Genomic DNA, 17,794 nt, shown 5'->3' with positions numbered 1-17,794 from the left:
CATTGAAATTTATATTCTCTAATATTAATTACAGAAAATAAGAAATGCGTGTAGGATTAGAAAAATATGTCCTTTAATTCTGCATGTGCTGTGGGCATTTTTCAAGATTCAGTTATTTAAATCATTCTGTCTTTTCTTGGTAACTTTCCTTTTATTTATTTTGGGTTTAGTGGTATAGTTCTCTGTTAGGCTGACAAAAATTGAGGCTTAGTTTTAATGCTCTGCAAATCAACCTCATTTTTAAAAAATTAACCTTGAAAATAGCTTCCTGCTATATTACTATGCAGCACCTGCATATCATAAGCAACGTTATTTTTTTCAAATATAGATTATAACTTTCTTTTTGTCATTTAACATTTCTTTTCTAGTTTAATACTCCTATTAATATAAATGTGAGCTTGAGGCAGAAAAATAATATGCAGGGAACTATGAAAATCAGAATCTATAGGCCCTTTCTAAATAAGGTTCACATTAAAGATTAATTTAATTTGAACTCTGTATTTGGGCACTCTTTAATAAAGCATGTCTTAAATTAGTACAGAAATGTCTCAAATGACATTCCAGTTTGATTTGGAAATGTGTGTGTCAATCAGAACATTATTTGAGAAAAAAAGGAGATCAAGAGCAAAAGAAAAGGTATGCTGTCACACAGCAGCCTACCCGTCTGTCCCCTCGTGCCTACCCCTAAAGAAAGAAGAGTCTGTGAGACTGATCCTTTCAGGGACTTTGCTTCACCTTTGTACTTACACCTCATGTCTCTCTGTTTGGCCCCCAAAAGATGGCTGGTCAGTCAATGACGGGTAAGATTCCCCATGGAAGGAACAACCCAAGCCAGGTGCAGCCGAGTGGGAATGTGGGGACAGAGCCCCAAAATCAGTTTCCAGGCTCTCAACCTCACATAGAAAGGTGCTGGCTCAGGTAGTAAATGGCCATCGACTGTGATCAAATGGCCAGCAGCTGTGGCTAGTTGGCCGTCAGCTGTAACCAGTGAGCCATTAGCCATGGATATAACTGCCGTGGCTAGGCTAGCAAAAAAAAAAAAAAGGGGGGAGCTAGCAAGAAGATGGTGGTTGAGTCTGCAAGCGGCACAGTGAGGGTTGAGAATTGTGTTGCTCCTGGTTCCTGTGTCTCCAACCCAGCCGCCAGCGAGAGTATAGCGATAGGACTCCCCTACTTATGGCTCCGTGGGTGTTCCTTTTTGGCCTAGCCATATCCTGCGTTTTTGTGTGGGGAGTGGGACCAGAGACCCCTGAGACCCCGCATGACACCCCGCATGACACTTGGTGTAGTCGGCAGGATGCCCCGCAGGACAAATGGCGCAGCAGGCAGGATCCCCTGCACGACACATGGCGCAGCGAGCAGGGTACGGTGCCGGCCAAAGCTCTCCAAAGGGCAGTGGAGCAGTTTGTGCGTATGAACACTCAGTTGCAGGAAGACCAGGAGGAGCAGCTGCCTGAGAGCTGGAACCCCGTGGAGGGGTGGGAAGATGTGGACGTTTCCCCAACCAGCATAGGCCGGAGAAAGCGAAGGTCCTTGCGGCCCTGTGAGCTGGGAAGTGCTTGCTGAGGCAGCCCGGATGCAGGACTTGTAGTCCCAGGAAGAAACGCTTGCTGAGTCCTCCGTGGCAGCTGAGGGTGAGGTCAAGGTCATCCCTCACCCCCAGGACAGCCCTGGCGAATGACTATGGACTATGGGGAATTGCCTTCCATCCCTAATTTAATGGACTGCTTGACTGTTTGGGAACATACCACCATGTAGTGGAACTGGCGGATGTTTGCTTTTGTGTCTTGACCGGCCGCCATCAAGAATATGTGAGCACCTTGACTGTGAGTCGCTGTTGTTCCAGCACGGTACCCTGAGAGGCCCAGAGAGAGTGGCAGTGCCCTGAGAGACCCTGGCTGTGTCCAGGAAGTCTGGCTGTGTCCAGAGAGAGTAGCAGTGCCCTGAGAGCCCTGGCTGTGTCCAGGAAGTCTGGCTGTGTCCAGAGAGAGTGGCAGTGCCCTGAGAGCCCTGGCTGAGTCCAGGAAGTCTGGCTGTGTCCAGAGAGAGTGGCAGTGCCCTGAGAGCCCTGGCTGAGTCCAGGAAGTCTGGCTGTGCCCAGAAGTACTGGTGGTGCCCTGAGAAACCCTGGCTGTGACCAGGGAGCTTGGCTGTGTCCAGAAAATAGCATTCACCTCCAGGGTCCTCGCACAGGGCCCCTTGCAGAAGACACTTGTCGCGTAGATTGTGAGGCGAGACCCTGTAGGGGTGGAGTGTGGGGACAGAGCCCCAAAATCAGTTTCCAGGCTCTCAACCTCACATAGAAAGGTGCTGGCTCAGGTAGTAAATGGCCATCGACTGTGATCAAATGGCCAGCAGCTGTGGCTAGTTGGCCGTCAGCTGTAACCAGTGAGCCATTAGCCATGGATATAACTGCCGTGGCTAGGCTAGCAAAAAAAAAAAGGGGGGGGAGCTAGCAAGAAGATGGTGGCTGAGTCTGCAAGCGGCACAGTGAGGGTTGAGAATTGTGTTGCTCCTGGTTCCTGTGTCTCCAACCCAGCCGCCAGCGAGAGTATAGAGATAGGACTCCCCTACTTATGGCTCCGTGGGTGTTCCTTTTTGGCCTAGCCATATCCTGCGTTTTCGTGTGGGGAGTGGGACCAGAGACCCCTGAGACCCCGCATGACACCCCGCATGACAGGGGACCACCAGGAGAATTCACAGGGTCGACAGAGGTGGGTACAGACCCCACCTTCCCCTGGCTAAGGAGCGCTTCTGCCTATGTGGCTATATTCCTTCCCACAACCTGCTTGGGAAGTGAGTCAATGATGTGATAACATCAGTTCTCCTTACAAACTTATCAATAAGTTTCAGCGTAAAGGTTTTGTCCCTGGGGAGGCACATACCATAACTGTTAAGACATCATGGGACTTTTCGATTCCGTCTGTTTGAAGGCAAGGGTGATTGGTTTGAATCAGTTTTCTGGTACGATGTAGGAGACTCACAGAAAGTGAAGAAAACAATGCTACTTCCTTGTGTGTACATCAATAAAAGCCAGAAGGCGACCCGATTCAGGGCTCTCAGTCCTTTGAGGCTGTGAGACCCTTGGCCCCTGTTTCAGAACTTTCTTGATTTCTGTTTCTTTCTTAACCCTTCACTGCTCCTTCTCGTTCACTCACTGCCTGTGTTGAGCTGGACGCTACAAAGGTACACATTGGTTTCATGTAGTATTTCAAAGTCCACATTTTGACACAGTGAATATAAAATCTAGATCTGAAAACAGAAAAGTTACATAATTTTGAACTTTTCAAAGCTGTTTTTCCCACCTCACTATTTCCTCTGGATAACAGTTGTTAATACTGTTAATGTATTCTTGAAGGAGAGAGCCAGGTTCTGCTTTTACCTCTTGAACCTTTTAAAGCCCACCATTTGTTACAAAAAGTTGTCAAGCGTTGCTATCACGTGGCAGCACCTTAAAAAGGAAGCACATGAAAATGTCAGTTTTCTTTTTCAAGGTGGATTATTATTACTGAAAGTAACAATATATCTGAGGAACTGTAAAAGAGAATTTATGTCCAATATACCAGTAACATAATGAGCCTCAATTTGCTGATGAGTGGAAGTAAAATGCAGTCAGCCTCTTTAGAAATGTCTGACCTTTTTCTGTTGTGGAGATGGAATATAGGCAAATGAACATAAGCAAAGGTAATGGAGATCCACCCTTACATATAAAATGTAAAGTGGTGACCCTCTTTGCTGATACCCATTCAAAATCTTCCCATTACCTACAAAATTAAAGGCAAACTCCTAACAAGGCCCAGAAAGCCTTCTGTGACCCAGCAACTAAGTACTAAGTACTTCTCCAGCTTCCTTTCCCACCAGTCTTTATCCCAAAGGGTGCATGCTGGGCCATTTCTTGCCTTTGCCCATGCTGTTGCCATTCCTGGAATGCCCTTCTTCCTTCCCCACACCTGCTTGGCTAACTCTCGCTCATCTTTTAAGATTTAGCTGAGGTGTTACTTTAAGAAACTTATCTGAGACAGCCCTACTCTTTATACCAGGATGAGTTAGGTACTTTTCTTCTCTCATAGCATTCTTTTAAACCACATCAGTGTACTTGCCATGTAATATTTTAATTATCAGTTTATATGCCTATCACACATAAATGTCATGACGGCAGAAACTGTACATTCAATCATTCATTTATTTCTCTAGTGCCCGGTGCCTAATAGATGCTCAATAAATGTTTAACAAATGAATGAACATACAAAGGAGTAGGCAGAGAAAGGAACTTGAGATGTTAAAGAGGTAGAAAATACTTCAATGTACTAGACTTCATAATAAACTTTTTTTAAAAAAGAAGGAATAAATGAATGCAGTCTAAGGTAATTCAGAGAGGAAATTTGATTGGAAAAAGCTGGTTTTGAAGAAAGAGTAAGAATGGTGGGGCAAAGAAAAGATGTTCGTGTCAGAGGGAATAGTGGCAATGACCAAGGAAGAGAGGGGGAATTCCCACATTGCGGACCACCCCTCCAGAACTTTCCAGGTCTGGATAGTTGTTGCTGTCTTGTATAATTAATTTCATCTCCACTGGCTCTTTTCTCTTGACACACAAACATCCACTGTCAAATCCAGTGACTTTCTTTAGTTCTCATTGGCTGCTTCTTAAAAACTTATTTTGGATTTGTTGATCCCTTACTGCCCTGATTCTTCTAATTGTTTTTTTCTGATCTCCCCAGCTAGAGTGTAATGTTCCTTTAAAAAGAACTTTGTCTTACTCTTATCTATTCTCAAAAGGGTACATGTAGACATTTAATAAGTATTTAAAACTACAAAAGGATCTGGCTAATAGAATGTTAACATATATCAACTGGTCTATAAAAGATTACACTAGTATGTATTTATAAAAAATGGAGTGGTCTATAGATCTATCAGGTTATTTTTATCATAAAGTTTAATTATGGTTCAGGAAAAAATGAGTAAGTAACTGTCTCTGAAAAAATACATTGACTCTGTGTAGACTGCAGTTATTTTGGGGGAGGTAAGTTAAATTACCCTATTTTCTATTTTGAAAATGACAAAAAAGTCCCATTTCCAGTCTGATTATAGAGATGCATGTGCCCAAAATGGCTGAGAATAAATACAAGAAAGGCAAAAGCTGTAAAGCTTAGAGCATGCTATAGGCTCTAAGAGAAACTCTCAGAAATACCCAAAGGGGCCAATAGGAAAGTTTGGATGGAATTTGGAGTTCTTTTCAGTCATCTTTGTCTTTTGCTCCAGGTTTAAGGATGCACGTGAACTCAATGTAATTGAAATTTCCCTTTTTGTCAATAGGTGCTTCTCTGTACAGCTCATCCACTTCCTCCTCTGTAAACAGATCTCCCATTGTTGTCAGCAGCTGTCTCAGGTAATCTTCCTGAATGGTGCCAGTTGCTTCTTCATCAAAGCAAGCAAAAGCATTTCTGATGACATCTTCTGGATCTGTACAATTTAACTTCTCACCAAACATCGTGAGGAACATGGGGAAATTTATGGGACCCAGAGCTTCATTCATCGTGGCGTCTAGATACTCATTGGTTGGATTTTTCCCCAGGGAGGCAAGCATATCACACAAATCTTCCTTGTCAGTGAAACCATCTCTGTTTTGATCAATCATGTTAAAGGCCTCTTTGAACTACTAAATCTGTGACTGGTCAAACACGGCGAACACATTGGATGTTGCGTGCTGGGGGTGCTTCTTGGTGGTCTTGGTCTTTGCCCTTTTGCTCCAAATGGTGGCATTTAGACCCCTGCACAGCCGCGAGAATTCACGTACCTCAGTGACCTTCCTTCTGCACTTGGCTGCAGCTATTACAACCCCACTACCCAGATATATCAGTTTTAAATATATTTTTGGCATGGAGAGTTTTCATACCTCCTATGTCTGTCTCCAGCCACGCTAAACTATCTTTTTACCTTCTGCCTTGTTTTCCCATTGTTTCTACTGCTCTGGTATCCTTAGATTAAGAAAACACAAAATTCTGCCTGAAGCAAATATTCCCAAAGGCACATTTATAACAGTACATAATACGAGGTACTGTCTTTATTTTATCTTAGCTATCTAACTTTCCACAGAGCCCATTGATTTATTTTTATTTACTTTAGTGACTAATTGCCAACTCCTAATTCGGGTTAGTGTTCATTTTCATAGCAAGTTCAATAAAACCAGAATATCCCAGTAGCCAAAGAGATTAGACTATTAAAATGAAACTTGCAGAAATAATGTCAACTTCTCATTTTCGAGAGCTGATGACTCTATAGATGATCCACTCAGCGCCTCACTCCCCCACTCTCAGGGGGTCCGTTTCTTACTTAGCTCCCAGAAAGAAAGAAAAATAGTTTAATTATTTTCTTAGAAGGAGGTGTTTGACACACAGAACTGTATCCTGAGGCGGTTTCAGCAATGTAAAACCTACTATCCAGTGGCTATGGTGCTTGAGAGTCAGCCAAGTGTTGGAGATCATGGAAAGAGTTCAGAGAAGTGATGGCGATTAGTAGAGTATCTTTCAGTGGAGTACCTAAAACCAGGCTTATTTAACTGCAGGGCTTAGAGTGTAAGTTATAACGATATACAGTTTTGTTTATTGTTTGTAGAAATATATGTAGTATACAGAATGTGGTACCCCCTTTATATAGTATTATAACTGACTATTCAAATAATATTGGTCCCCCATTCATTTTCATTAATTTTTTTAATCAGACTTAACCACTTCCGTGTTTAATATCTTAAAAACAACCGTGTGTGTGTGTGTGTGTGTGTGTGTGTGTGTGTGTGCGCATATCTGCGCGCACACATGTTTACTATGTTCCTGGGATTGAGCTAAACTCTTTACATATAACATCTCATTTAACTTTACAATGACCCTATGGAATAGGTACTCTTGTGATCCCTATTTTATGACTAATCATACTAAGGTTTAGAGAGCTCAAGATTTTGCTAAAAATATTAGCACTGGTAAATGTAAATCCAGGTTCCCCAACTCCACAGCCTGAGCTCAGAGCCACTCTGGGATACTATTTCCACAGACTCCATTTTCATCAATCAAATCTCCTGAGCACAATTTAACAAGTTCTTGATACTTAGGGTCACCATCAATGGCTGTGGCAACACAGCCACTCTCTCTCAGGCTTTGCAATCAGTAGTCAGTTCTGGGGGCTGCTGCCCACTGCTAGCAGCTTGACGTCCTGCCTTACTACTTTTAATCTGCAATAATCTAAGAAATATAAGAGCTACATTGGTTAAAACTGTTCATAAAGTAAGTCAACAAACTTCACATCATTGTCTGAGAGCATGTGCAGTAAATGCATGGACTTTGTGGAAAATATTTCAGTGATTCAGAGACCTTTTTCTTTTTCTTTATAAGATCTATGCAGTGTTCCCAGATGAGTGAGCCTAACGGACACTGGGAAATTTACTAAAAGTTACTTATCAAATATAAATATTTTTATGAGGTTTTTATGTGTTCACCTACTATTTACCCCCAAGAACACTAAAAAAGACAGTACAGAGATTGAGCGGAAGAAGGAAGTGTGAATTATATGTGTGTGAATTTCATTAACCTGTGTTAATTTTATGAACCTACGTATTGTTCCTGTCAATACAATCAGTGAGAGTTAAGTAACAAACTTAACTGCCCGCCCCCCAATTACAGAAGAAAACATTGACCCAATAGAAAAAACAAGTTAACTCATTTTCATTTTCTTCCCCCTTTTCCAGGCTAAGAGCACTTCTCACCTTACTGAACTGTCCAACCACATGCTTCAGAATATTGGGAGGGGCATCATATAGAAATGGCTCAAAGGCTGGTAAATAGGTGCATTTTTGTAGGATAGTCTTTATGGCTTTTTTGCTCTGTTGAAATACAAAAGCAAAATACATACCAAAATAAGTAATCATTAAATTTTGACAAAAATTCATGTCTCATGTTCCTGGAATTTGAAAATGAAATCAATTTCCTGGTCTACGCTGCAGTTGTTTCATTTTTTAAAACAGTTGTCAGAAACACTCCTTTCATTGGTTTTATCATAGAACACCCTGCCAGTTGTCTTCATGTCAAATTTAAAAATATACAGTGTATCATTGAGATCTTAAAATACCTGTGAGGAAATTAAGATTATAAATCATAAAGCTAAAGACTGTAAATTAATATGGATTATATTTTATTAGCTTAAAAATTCATATGTATGAAACTATGAGATACATATGAAACTAAGGTCCTATTCCTCCCAATCAACAAATATGAGAAAAATACTTAGTTTACAATGGAAAACCATTATGAGGCATTCTGTGTTATCCAAAAGATTTCATGGCTTATATGTATATACTCAGAAATAGTCTGTGTGCATTATTCAATGTACACTTGCAGATATGCTGCTGTAGATCACAGGTAGAAATTGCCCCATTCACACACAGAAGCAAAACAGATAGAATCTACTCAAATGTAGACAAAAGCTGGACAGTAGGGAGTGTATCACCCACAAGCGAAAGAATCGGTATCCACTCGTACCTTTCCCACTCTCCCCCAGCACTCTGTATTTCATGGTGACACCATGTGGTGCTGCAAGAATGGCTGAAGGGCTGCTGTGACTGCAGCACATCCCTGCACCCAGCTCTAAGGCCATGGCTGGTTGTGATTCTGTTTCTTTGTATTAAAGTCTGCCCCCTTCACTTTGGAAGGCTTCACAATTGGGTTTATCTACAACTGTTTTCCACTAGAAATCCACATCCGTTTGTAAGTATATGGTTTTGTGCTTTAGTGCATCCTTACAGACTTTCCTCTGATCACCTATTCTGTCTCTGAGGCCGTAGCTGACTTGTTCTTCTGGGATCTTGCACTGAATGTTTAGCAATGCTCTCGAATGTCACGGAGCATATTTATTTTCACATCATGAATTTTACAGTTGGTAAGTGGATTCTGCAAAAACTTTCATCACATTTGGGCTCTCTGTAAAGGAACTCTTGAATTTGTGGTTTCCCAGAGACCCAGTCTAAGCAGTCTTGTATAATCTCTTATCTCTTGACACATTTGTCTTCAAATATTGTTCTATAAACCAAATTAAATAGAACAAGGAACTAAGAAATGCAGCCCAAAGTTTTTCCACAAGTTGTATAGCCTAAGCCAGAATTAAACTCTCCATTCCCAAAACACCTAGTTAAACCTTTGTGAACCAACTTAGGATCATGGTGACCTTAACAGGCCAACAAATTTAACTTAACTGCTGTTGGTGACAAGGTCCACTAACAGTATAGCAGAGATCACATTCACCATACCATACAGACAGCCTTACTCTAATTCTAACAATTCCAAGTTGGTGATGTATTCCAAGTTGTCGAGTTATTAATCAAGAAGTCTAGAGGATTAGAACTTCTAATGAATGACACTAGAAATTCACTGAGCTTTACTATATCCTTTGTTAAGAAATATACTAGATTTACGACTGCATACTCCTAGGTAGGAATGTGTGTCATGATTGATAATCGCTGTATTATCCAGCATGAAAGGAATATTAGTATTAATTAATTAAGATTTTGTTCACTTGTCAATTTCTGGGCTTAATATTTTTAACAACTTTATTGAGATACAATTAACATACCATAAATTCATTCATTTAAAGTGCACAATTCAATGGATATTTAGTACATTTACAGAGTTGTGCAAACATCAACACATTCTAATTTTAGAACATTTTCATCATCCCAGAAGGAAACTTCATGCCCATTTGCAGTCATTCCCTAATCCCTTGCCCCACTTTTCCCACAATCCACAGGCAACTACTAATCAACTTTCTGTCTATAAATTAGACTTTTCTGGACAATTCAAAAGTTAATTTTGTTTTGAAAGCATTATGGCCCAAAGAGTTATAGTTTTTAAAATTAAGGGGGAACATAGGGATAAATTTTGTGATCTTGGGTTAGGCAAAGTCTTCTTAGATATGGCTCCAACAGCACAAGCAACAAAAGGAAGAATATATAAATTGAATCTCATTAAAGTTTAAGTGTTTGGCTACAAATGTTACCATCAAGAAAACGTTAAGACAATTCACAGATTGGGAGAAAATACTTGTAAACCATATATCTGATAAGTACTTGAATATATAAAGAACAATTACAACTCCATAATAAAAAGATACATTTTTTAAATGGGCAAAGGGTCTATTAGACATTTCTCCAACGAAGATATATGAATGGCCAATGTGCACATGAAAAGATTTTCAATATCGTCAACCATCAGGGAAATACAAATCAAAACCACAATGAGATACCAATTCAAACACATTAGAGTGGCTATAACAAAAAACCAAGATAGTGTTGCAAGGATGTGGAAAATTGGAACCCTCAACACGTTACTGGTAGGAATATAAAATGGTGCTCACATTGGAAATCAGTTTGGCAGTTCCTCAAAATGTTAAATACAGTATCATAGTAGCTAGCAATTATACTCATAAGTATTTATCCAAGAGAAATGAAAACATACGACCATGCAAAAACTTGTACAATAATGTTCATAACAGCATTATTCATAATAGTCGAAGAGTAGAAGCAACCCAAATGTCCATCAACTGGCAAATGGATTAAATGTGGTATATCAATACGATAGAATATTACTTGTCAATAAAAAGGAGCAAAATATTGATATATGCTATATAACAAGAATGAGCCTTGAAACTTATGCTAAGTGAAAGAAGGCAGGCACAAAGGCCACATATGTTGTATAATTCCATTTAAATGTTCAAAAGCAACAAACACACAGAGACAGAAAGTAAATTAATGGTTGCCTTGGGCTAGTCAGGGAAGATATAGATAATGGGGGAATGAAAAGTTTCTAAAATTATAGTGATTGTTGCACAACTCTGTGAATATACTAAAAGCCAATGAACTGTACACTTTAAATGGGTAAATTACATAGTCTATGAATTATATTTCAATAAAGCCACTAAAAAGTTAAGGGGAATAACCATGATGATAGGAATACAATAATTAAATCAAATAATTAACTTAGAAACCGTTTTATAGCTAAGGTGATAGAATGAACTTATTCAAATGCCAAAACTAACATGGAACATTTCAATATGATGCTTCTAAATCAAAACAAATGAAAATATAAAAGCCTGAATGTCTTCAAAATATAAGTAGGTGAGCTTATTAGATAAAAGATTTATTGTTTCAGTTTTTAATAAGGTATTTGATATGACATGGGCACAGGCAGATAGGAAGGCTATGTGAAAATATGCAAGAAATTCTAAGGGGCTGCTCATTGGTTCTCCTGGATCAGAACCAATCAAGGAATGCCTATAGAAGCTGACATGCCTTTGGGACATAATGGACTTCAACATGGCTTTATAATGTGAAAGCTGCCACAGAGTAACAAATGAGAAATACATTAGACAGTTCCTGAACCTCTTGGATGCATTTTCCCTACTGAGATAGTGTCAGATCAAACAAACATGGACTTTCATCCTAAAGCTTTTAAAACAACAACTGATAAAATACAACAGCTCTTGGGAAAGAAAAAAAAAGTGATTAAGTCCCTACAATAAGAAAATATTTGTATGGACGTAAAGCCTTGGAAAGATTGCTAACAAGACAATGATTGATAAAGATCTCACTTTTTAATTTAATACTCAGTGTATTTCCTAAAAGTAAATATTGTATCAAATGTAGTCAGAATGAACCTTAACTTCTATTTTAGTAAACCTAAAAACGTGGGATCTTCAGGTGGTTTTTAGTAAAACCACCTTCGTTAAAATAAAACACAATAACAATGATCTTACTTTAAGATGTTTTCAAATTTACTTTACTGCAGTGATGTTATTTCTTAACATCATAATAATTAATTAAAAACCAAGTTATATGAACTTGGTAGTATACAATGTATATAGTGCTACCTGAGACTATTTGCAAGGGTTTCTCAGTTATAACTACTATTGACTTCACTATTAGTTATTTGTGCTTTAGCTGATGTATTCCTTTATTTCCAAAACTTAGAGGAAAATAACAGTTGTTAAGTGCAGAAAACTAAAAGCGATAGAGACTTTTTTTAGGATATTAACAATTTATCTGTTGATAATCTAGAAGTTGAACATAATTACTATTATAGCCTAGGCAGCACAGTTTATGCCTAAAGAGACCCTGCAGAGGAGGCCATAGTCATTGGATCAGTAGAGGTAAGGGGTAAGGGAGGATGAGAGAAGTAAGGAGGGAAGAGGAAGGTAGAGGAATTTAGGGGGGAGGGGATAGAAGAGGGTAGAAGAAAAGACAGTAACAATAATGGGTTAAAGAAATTTGAGGCCAAAAAAGAACTACAAATATAGGTTAAAATTATGCATATGTAAATCAGCTGTACTGGGCAACTCAAAACTGCAAATGGGCTTGTGGTTTCTCAACCAGAAAGTCAAAGAATCACAGAATTGTTAAATGGGGAAAGGCCTTAGCACATTGTCAATTTTACTCTCCCTACCAAGCATTGCCAAGGAATGCATTCAACATTGGAGAAATATAAGGGAAGCCCTAAATCTATCAAATCATTACTTTGATATAGAAATAATTTGTAGAGAAATAACACATAAACATAACCAAATATACATAAATTCACTTTTATAAAATTTAAAATTTGTAAACATATAATTTGATAATAAATTATTCACTATATATAACTTGCAGAGTCCCTGAACTATACAGTTCTAATAAACTTCCTGCCTCAATACATCTAAAGTTTCAGCAATTGTGTTTTCTTATTTGTTAATTTATTATTTTAATTAAAATTTAAATACAATTTAACTTACTGTTGTTTATTTTATTTTGAATTATTGGCTTTTCTGTGCACTTCTTTCAATCCAAGTCAATTCTAAAAGCAGCTTTCATAAAGTTACATGTTTCCTAATAAGGCAGTATGCTGGGAAACATGTTTTTCTTTCTTTGAAATCCTATAATTATTAAGCAACACATCCTACTTTATATTCATGTTTTGTGACTCATTTTAGTAGCTAGTAATATTTTTTCAGAAAGCTTGATTTTAAAAAAATGTATATTTAAAAATGTTTAATTTAGTAAATCTTATAGACATTTTTGTTTTAAAGAACAAATACAAGACATATAATTAAAAGACCAGGCAGTTGGAGTTAGAAAAGTTAGATCATGGCTTCCAGAATACCCTCTACCAGTTACATTGTACATTTGAAAGCATCTTCAATTCTTTCGGAGTCAATTTTTTAATGTAAAATGGATTAAAGTTCTCTCCAGCCAATTCCAACTCCAAAATTCTATTCTTCTTCAGTTCATATTCTTTAAGAAAAGTCAATACCAGTGTAGAAGACAATAACCAGACATTATTTTTCAAATAACTTTGACTTGCAGAGAATTTTCTTTAAAATATATCACTGATTTTTAGAGACAAGAATGATCTGTTTTCAAAGAAGTCACCTCAGTCCTTCAGATAAATTTGTATTTCTTAACTCATAAAAGCAATATTGTCCATAAAAAAATTAGAACATTATAAATTACATATTTTTAAGAATGAGTCAAAATCTAACAGAGCTTCATAAACAGGTAAGAATTAAGGACTTACTTTTTCCTGAAGATCCTCTGAGCTTTCTGTTGACATGTACAATGAAAGCAGAACTGGCAAAGTATTTGTGACTGCCACAGCCCGCGCATGCTCTGGAGTGTGTCTCCCGATCTGTCCCAAGGCCCAAGCAGCAGCAGCCTTAATATGATCTTCCGGTTCTTCTGACAAGCAGACTGACAACTGGGGCACACCCTGCAGCGTTGATCAAAAGAGCAAGTGTTATGACGCTAGAGCAGGATTAAAGCGTCTTCCATGTCTCTCAAACATTAGAAGAAGTCATTTTGGCCTTGATCCTTTTCTCCCTAAACGGTTCAATAAACGAGCACAACACAGGGGCTGTCATTTTTCAAGTCAATAAAATGACTAGAACTAATTTACCTCAATTATCTGTAACAATCCAACTAACCTAAGACTCTCTCTGCTAGCCTTTACTCCCCAAATACAGAGGCAGTTAACCAAACAACAGATGCTACAGACTAGTATCTAAGCAAAACCAGATTCCACTGTGACAAATTAGAAAAGCTTAGGATTTTAAAACCTTTTATTTTCCTTTGTTAAGAAAGGTAATTTAGAATCCTTTTTAAATCAACTTTTCACTAAGTATAATAGATCTGAGAACAAAATAATTACTACAGATCTGAAATCAAATGAATAATATGAGCAAGAATTCTATTTAAGTAGCTTTCAGATGAAATATATTCATTGAAACCTTTCCTGAAATAGTAAAAAAATTTCCATTAATTTTGGCCAACTTTTAAATGATAGTTTTGCCCATTTTAACATGATTGAATGTCCAAGTAGAAATGATTACTTTTGTAACAGATAGCATGTGCTTATATTTTGTATTTTAGGCTTATCTATCTAAATAATCAAACCAGAATTAAATCAAGGGCCTCATATACATCACAGTTTATACATCCAAGGAAGAATCAAATAGCCAAATCAAATTATAATTCCAGATTCTGTATAATTTTCTAACTAATTTGAGACTATAATAATTATCACCTTAAATTTAGTGCCACAAAAGTCAACGTCACATCGTCCTGCAACCATAGCAAAGGCCAAATGATCATATACACTTCTTTTACCCGCTACCTTTAAATTTGGTTATTAAAACCAATTTCCTGAAGAGACCTGACATATTTCTTCGTTGGCTTCTTTTTTACAACTAAAAATGTGTGACTGCAATACTAAAGGTCAGACCTTTCTTCAGAATGCGACAACTTTCCAGAAAGTCCATACTCTGGGACATACCAAGATTGAAGAAGCAGGAGGAAAAGCAGCCTCCTCCACTGCATCCTCCAAACTCTGACTTACTGGCCTCAGTTGTTATGAATAGCAAATGAGACAAGGAACGTGAGTGTGCTTTGAAAAATCATAAAGTTTTATTTAACTGTGAAGTATTTTATTAGCTCTTACAGCACTATGTAGGAAAAAGAAAGAATGACGCAGTATTGTGCGGTTTGCCTCAAACTACTGCCGTCACCTTGATCTTCAACTAACTGAGGGACAATGAGGTGGCAGAGGCCAGCAGCAACCCTGGGCCAAAGGAGGGGACTGCTTCCTGGTTAGTTTGGGGAGCAAATGTAGGAAGCAAAAGCAATTGCTGCTTCTTTCATCATTCTTCCTACGTGCAAGTTTTCTGATGATCCACAAAAGAACCAAGAATCAAAATCCCAGTAACGGGGCCGGCCTGGTGGCTCAGGCGGTTGGAGCTCCGTGCTCCTAACTCCGAAGGCTGCCGGTTCAATTCCCACAAGGGCCAGTGGGCTCTCAACCACAAGGTTGCCAGTTCAACTCCTCGACTCCCACCAGGGATGGTGGGCTCTGCCCCCTGCAACTAGCAACGGCAACTGGACCTGGAGCTGAGCTGCGCCCTCCACAGCTAAGACTGAAAGGGCACCCTCCACAACTAAGATTGAAAGGACAAATAATTTGACTTGGAAAAAAGTCCTGGAAGTACACACTGTTCCCAATAAAGTCCTGTTCCCCTTCCCCAATAAAAAATCTTTAAAAAAAAAAAAATCCCGGTAACATCCCACGGTGACCTTTCAGAAAGCAGCGGTACTGCTCTAGTCACCATCATAGTCTTTGTAATACAAGAACAAAAGGAAAAACACAGGATAAAATGCAAGTAGAGCAAAGAATTGAATTATCAAGGAATAGGTAGAAATAAAGATCTGAGGCTCCTTTTCATTCTGAGGATTAGCAAGAGATAAAAAAACAAAAAACTCCACACTGTTTAACATACAGCAGCAGCTTTTCCATGCTGATAAGAAACCCACACTCTAGAAGGTCTCTGGAGACACTGTAAGCACACAGCTTCTGAAGCGTTCTTCACAGGCTATCAATATTTATTCATTCAACCAATAGTTTTAGATCACCTACTGTGTGCCAGGGCTGCACTGTAAGGAGGGTTGATACCAGGCTGTAAATTGACTGGAGGCCAAATCCCAAGAGCAAGGACACAGAACCTCGCTGTCTGATGTGTGCTCTGAATTGCCTACATCTAAAAACAGAAACTAGTTCATGAAAGCTGAAGGAGAGAAAGTGGATAAAAAGGGATGTCCTAGTCATTGTCATCTCCTACCCAAGTGACAGGAAGGGGGAAAGAATGTAGAGACCTCTGAGAATAATGAAAACAACTCCCAGCATTTCATTTATACGTTGTCTTTAATCAAAGTATGCTCTGCATGTTAGTGAATATGTACAGTCAATCCTTCAAGATACAAGTGCACTGAATATTTCAATACAGAGGATACTAATATGCAGAGGTATTGTTATTTTGTCGATATTAAATACTGAGTAAAACTGCCTACAAAGTAAACCTTATTTCAAGCACAAGCCATGAAAACAAGCCGTAAAAGTCTTCAGGGTTCTTTCATTCATGTCAGTTACATTTTATACTCTATGGGAGAGTATTAATCTGTGGTTCTGTCTTAGAATATCTCACTGCAATAACTGAGAAAATCAAGCAAACCTTGGAAATGATGACCGCCATCGCCAGGTTCTCAGAATGAGCCGCGACATAACCAAGCATCATGATGCCGGGCAGCCTAATGTTGCCTTTGCAGGACCCAATGCAATCGATCACAGCAGCAACTCCCCCTGTGTTAACTATCAACTGTGAGAGCTGAGAGAAAAAAAGGAGACTTAGGTAATTGTGATGGTAAAGCACAAGATGATCTTTGAATATTACTTTAGTATTGCAAACTTTTTAACTAAGGACCTAAAAATATCTGGTAAAATTTGAAATATGATTTCATGAAATTACTATACTTATAAAGAAATATACATATAATTACAAGAAGTGGAGTTCAGTATTAGGAATAGAGACAGTGGAAATATAATAGCTGAATGCAATGTCAGAGGCGTAGTAGATGGGGGGAGGGAGGTTATCACTGTTTGAGGGATATAAATGATAAATGTCATTTACATTGTTTTGTACACTTGAAACTAATTTAAAAAAGAGAATGAAAAGCAAAAAAAAGAAATATACAAGTATAATAATCTTGCTATTTCAAATGTGCAAATATATTCACCATGCGTAGCTTTACTCGGAGCTTCAATTTTTCATGCACTGATGACACAGCTTTAATACCTATCATAATGGATGTTAAAACTCCTCACCTAGACACTACACGTAGGGCTAGTTCATAACTACCTAACTACTGAAAGTCCAATCACAATGTGTGAATATGAAGCAGATTAATCATTGAATGCTGAAAGATAATGGCAGACTTGAAATATTCTAGCCTAATTATCCCTCATTTGCGAGCAATGATCACTAGCTAATTACACTTCAATCATGAAAAATCTCAATCAAGTGAAGATATTAGGTAAAATAGAGAATGAGGACTTTAAACTTTAGTGAAATGAAATTGATTATTCAAAATATACACAGAAAAATATACAACTTTAGAATCCACCCAGGTTTGCTTCATCACTATTCCGTTGGCATCTAAGAACTCAGAATGGAAACCAGCATATAAGAGCAGCTACTTGAGTGGTTACATTAGGCTGGGGACTTGGTGGTCTCTCCCAACCTGGAACTGTACAACCTCTCACTACTCCCCGCTGATCTAAAATGACAAGGATCACCAAGATCCATGGTCCCCAGAATCTAGACATGGAAAGCAGGAAATGATTAAAAACTAAAATTTCTGTTTCAAACCCCATGGATATAACCCAGTGGTTCTCAACGGGGTCAG

The 17,794-nt window shown here is 38.5% G+C and overlaps 1 protein-coding gene and 1 pseudogene across 1 annotated transcript in view; both read right to left on the bottom strand.

The window, feature by feature from the left end:
* The window catches only part of LOC117019174 (sperm-associated antigen 6-like), a 53,392-nt gene that overhangs the window by 6,330 nt on the left and 29,268 nt on the right, over positions 1–17,794 (bottom strand). Inside the window, 4 exon segments of the mRNA XM_033100688.1 lie at positions 3,306–3,451; positions 7,754–7,870; positions 13,584–13,775; positions 16,564–16,716. Coding sequence (XP_032956579.1) covers positions 3,306–3,451; positions 7,754–7,870; positions 13,584–13,775; positions 16,564–16,716 — 608 coding nt within the window.
* LOC117019102 (myosin regulatory light polypeptide 9-like) lies at positions 5,234–5,878 on the bottom strand (annotated as a pseudogene).

Source organism: Rhinolophus ferrumequinum (genome assembly GCF_004115265.2).
Source record: "Rhinolophus ferrumequinum isolate MPI-CBG mRhiFer1 chromosome 5 unlocalized genomic scaffold, mRhiFer1_v1.p scaffold_110_arrow_ctg1, whole genome shotgun sequence".
NCBI lineage: Eukaryota > Metazoa > Chordata > Mammalia > Chiroptera > Rhinolophidae > Rhinolophus > Rhinolophus ferrumequinum.
The sequence above is the reverse complement of the archived record's forward strand: the minus strand, read 5'-3'. Positions and strand labels throughout refer to the sequence as shown.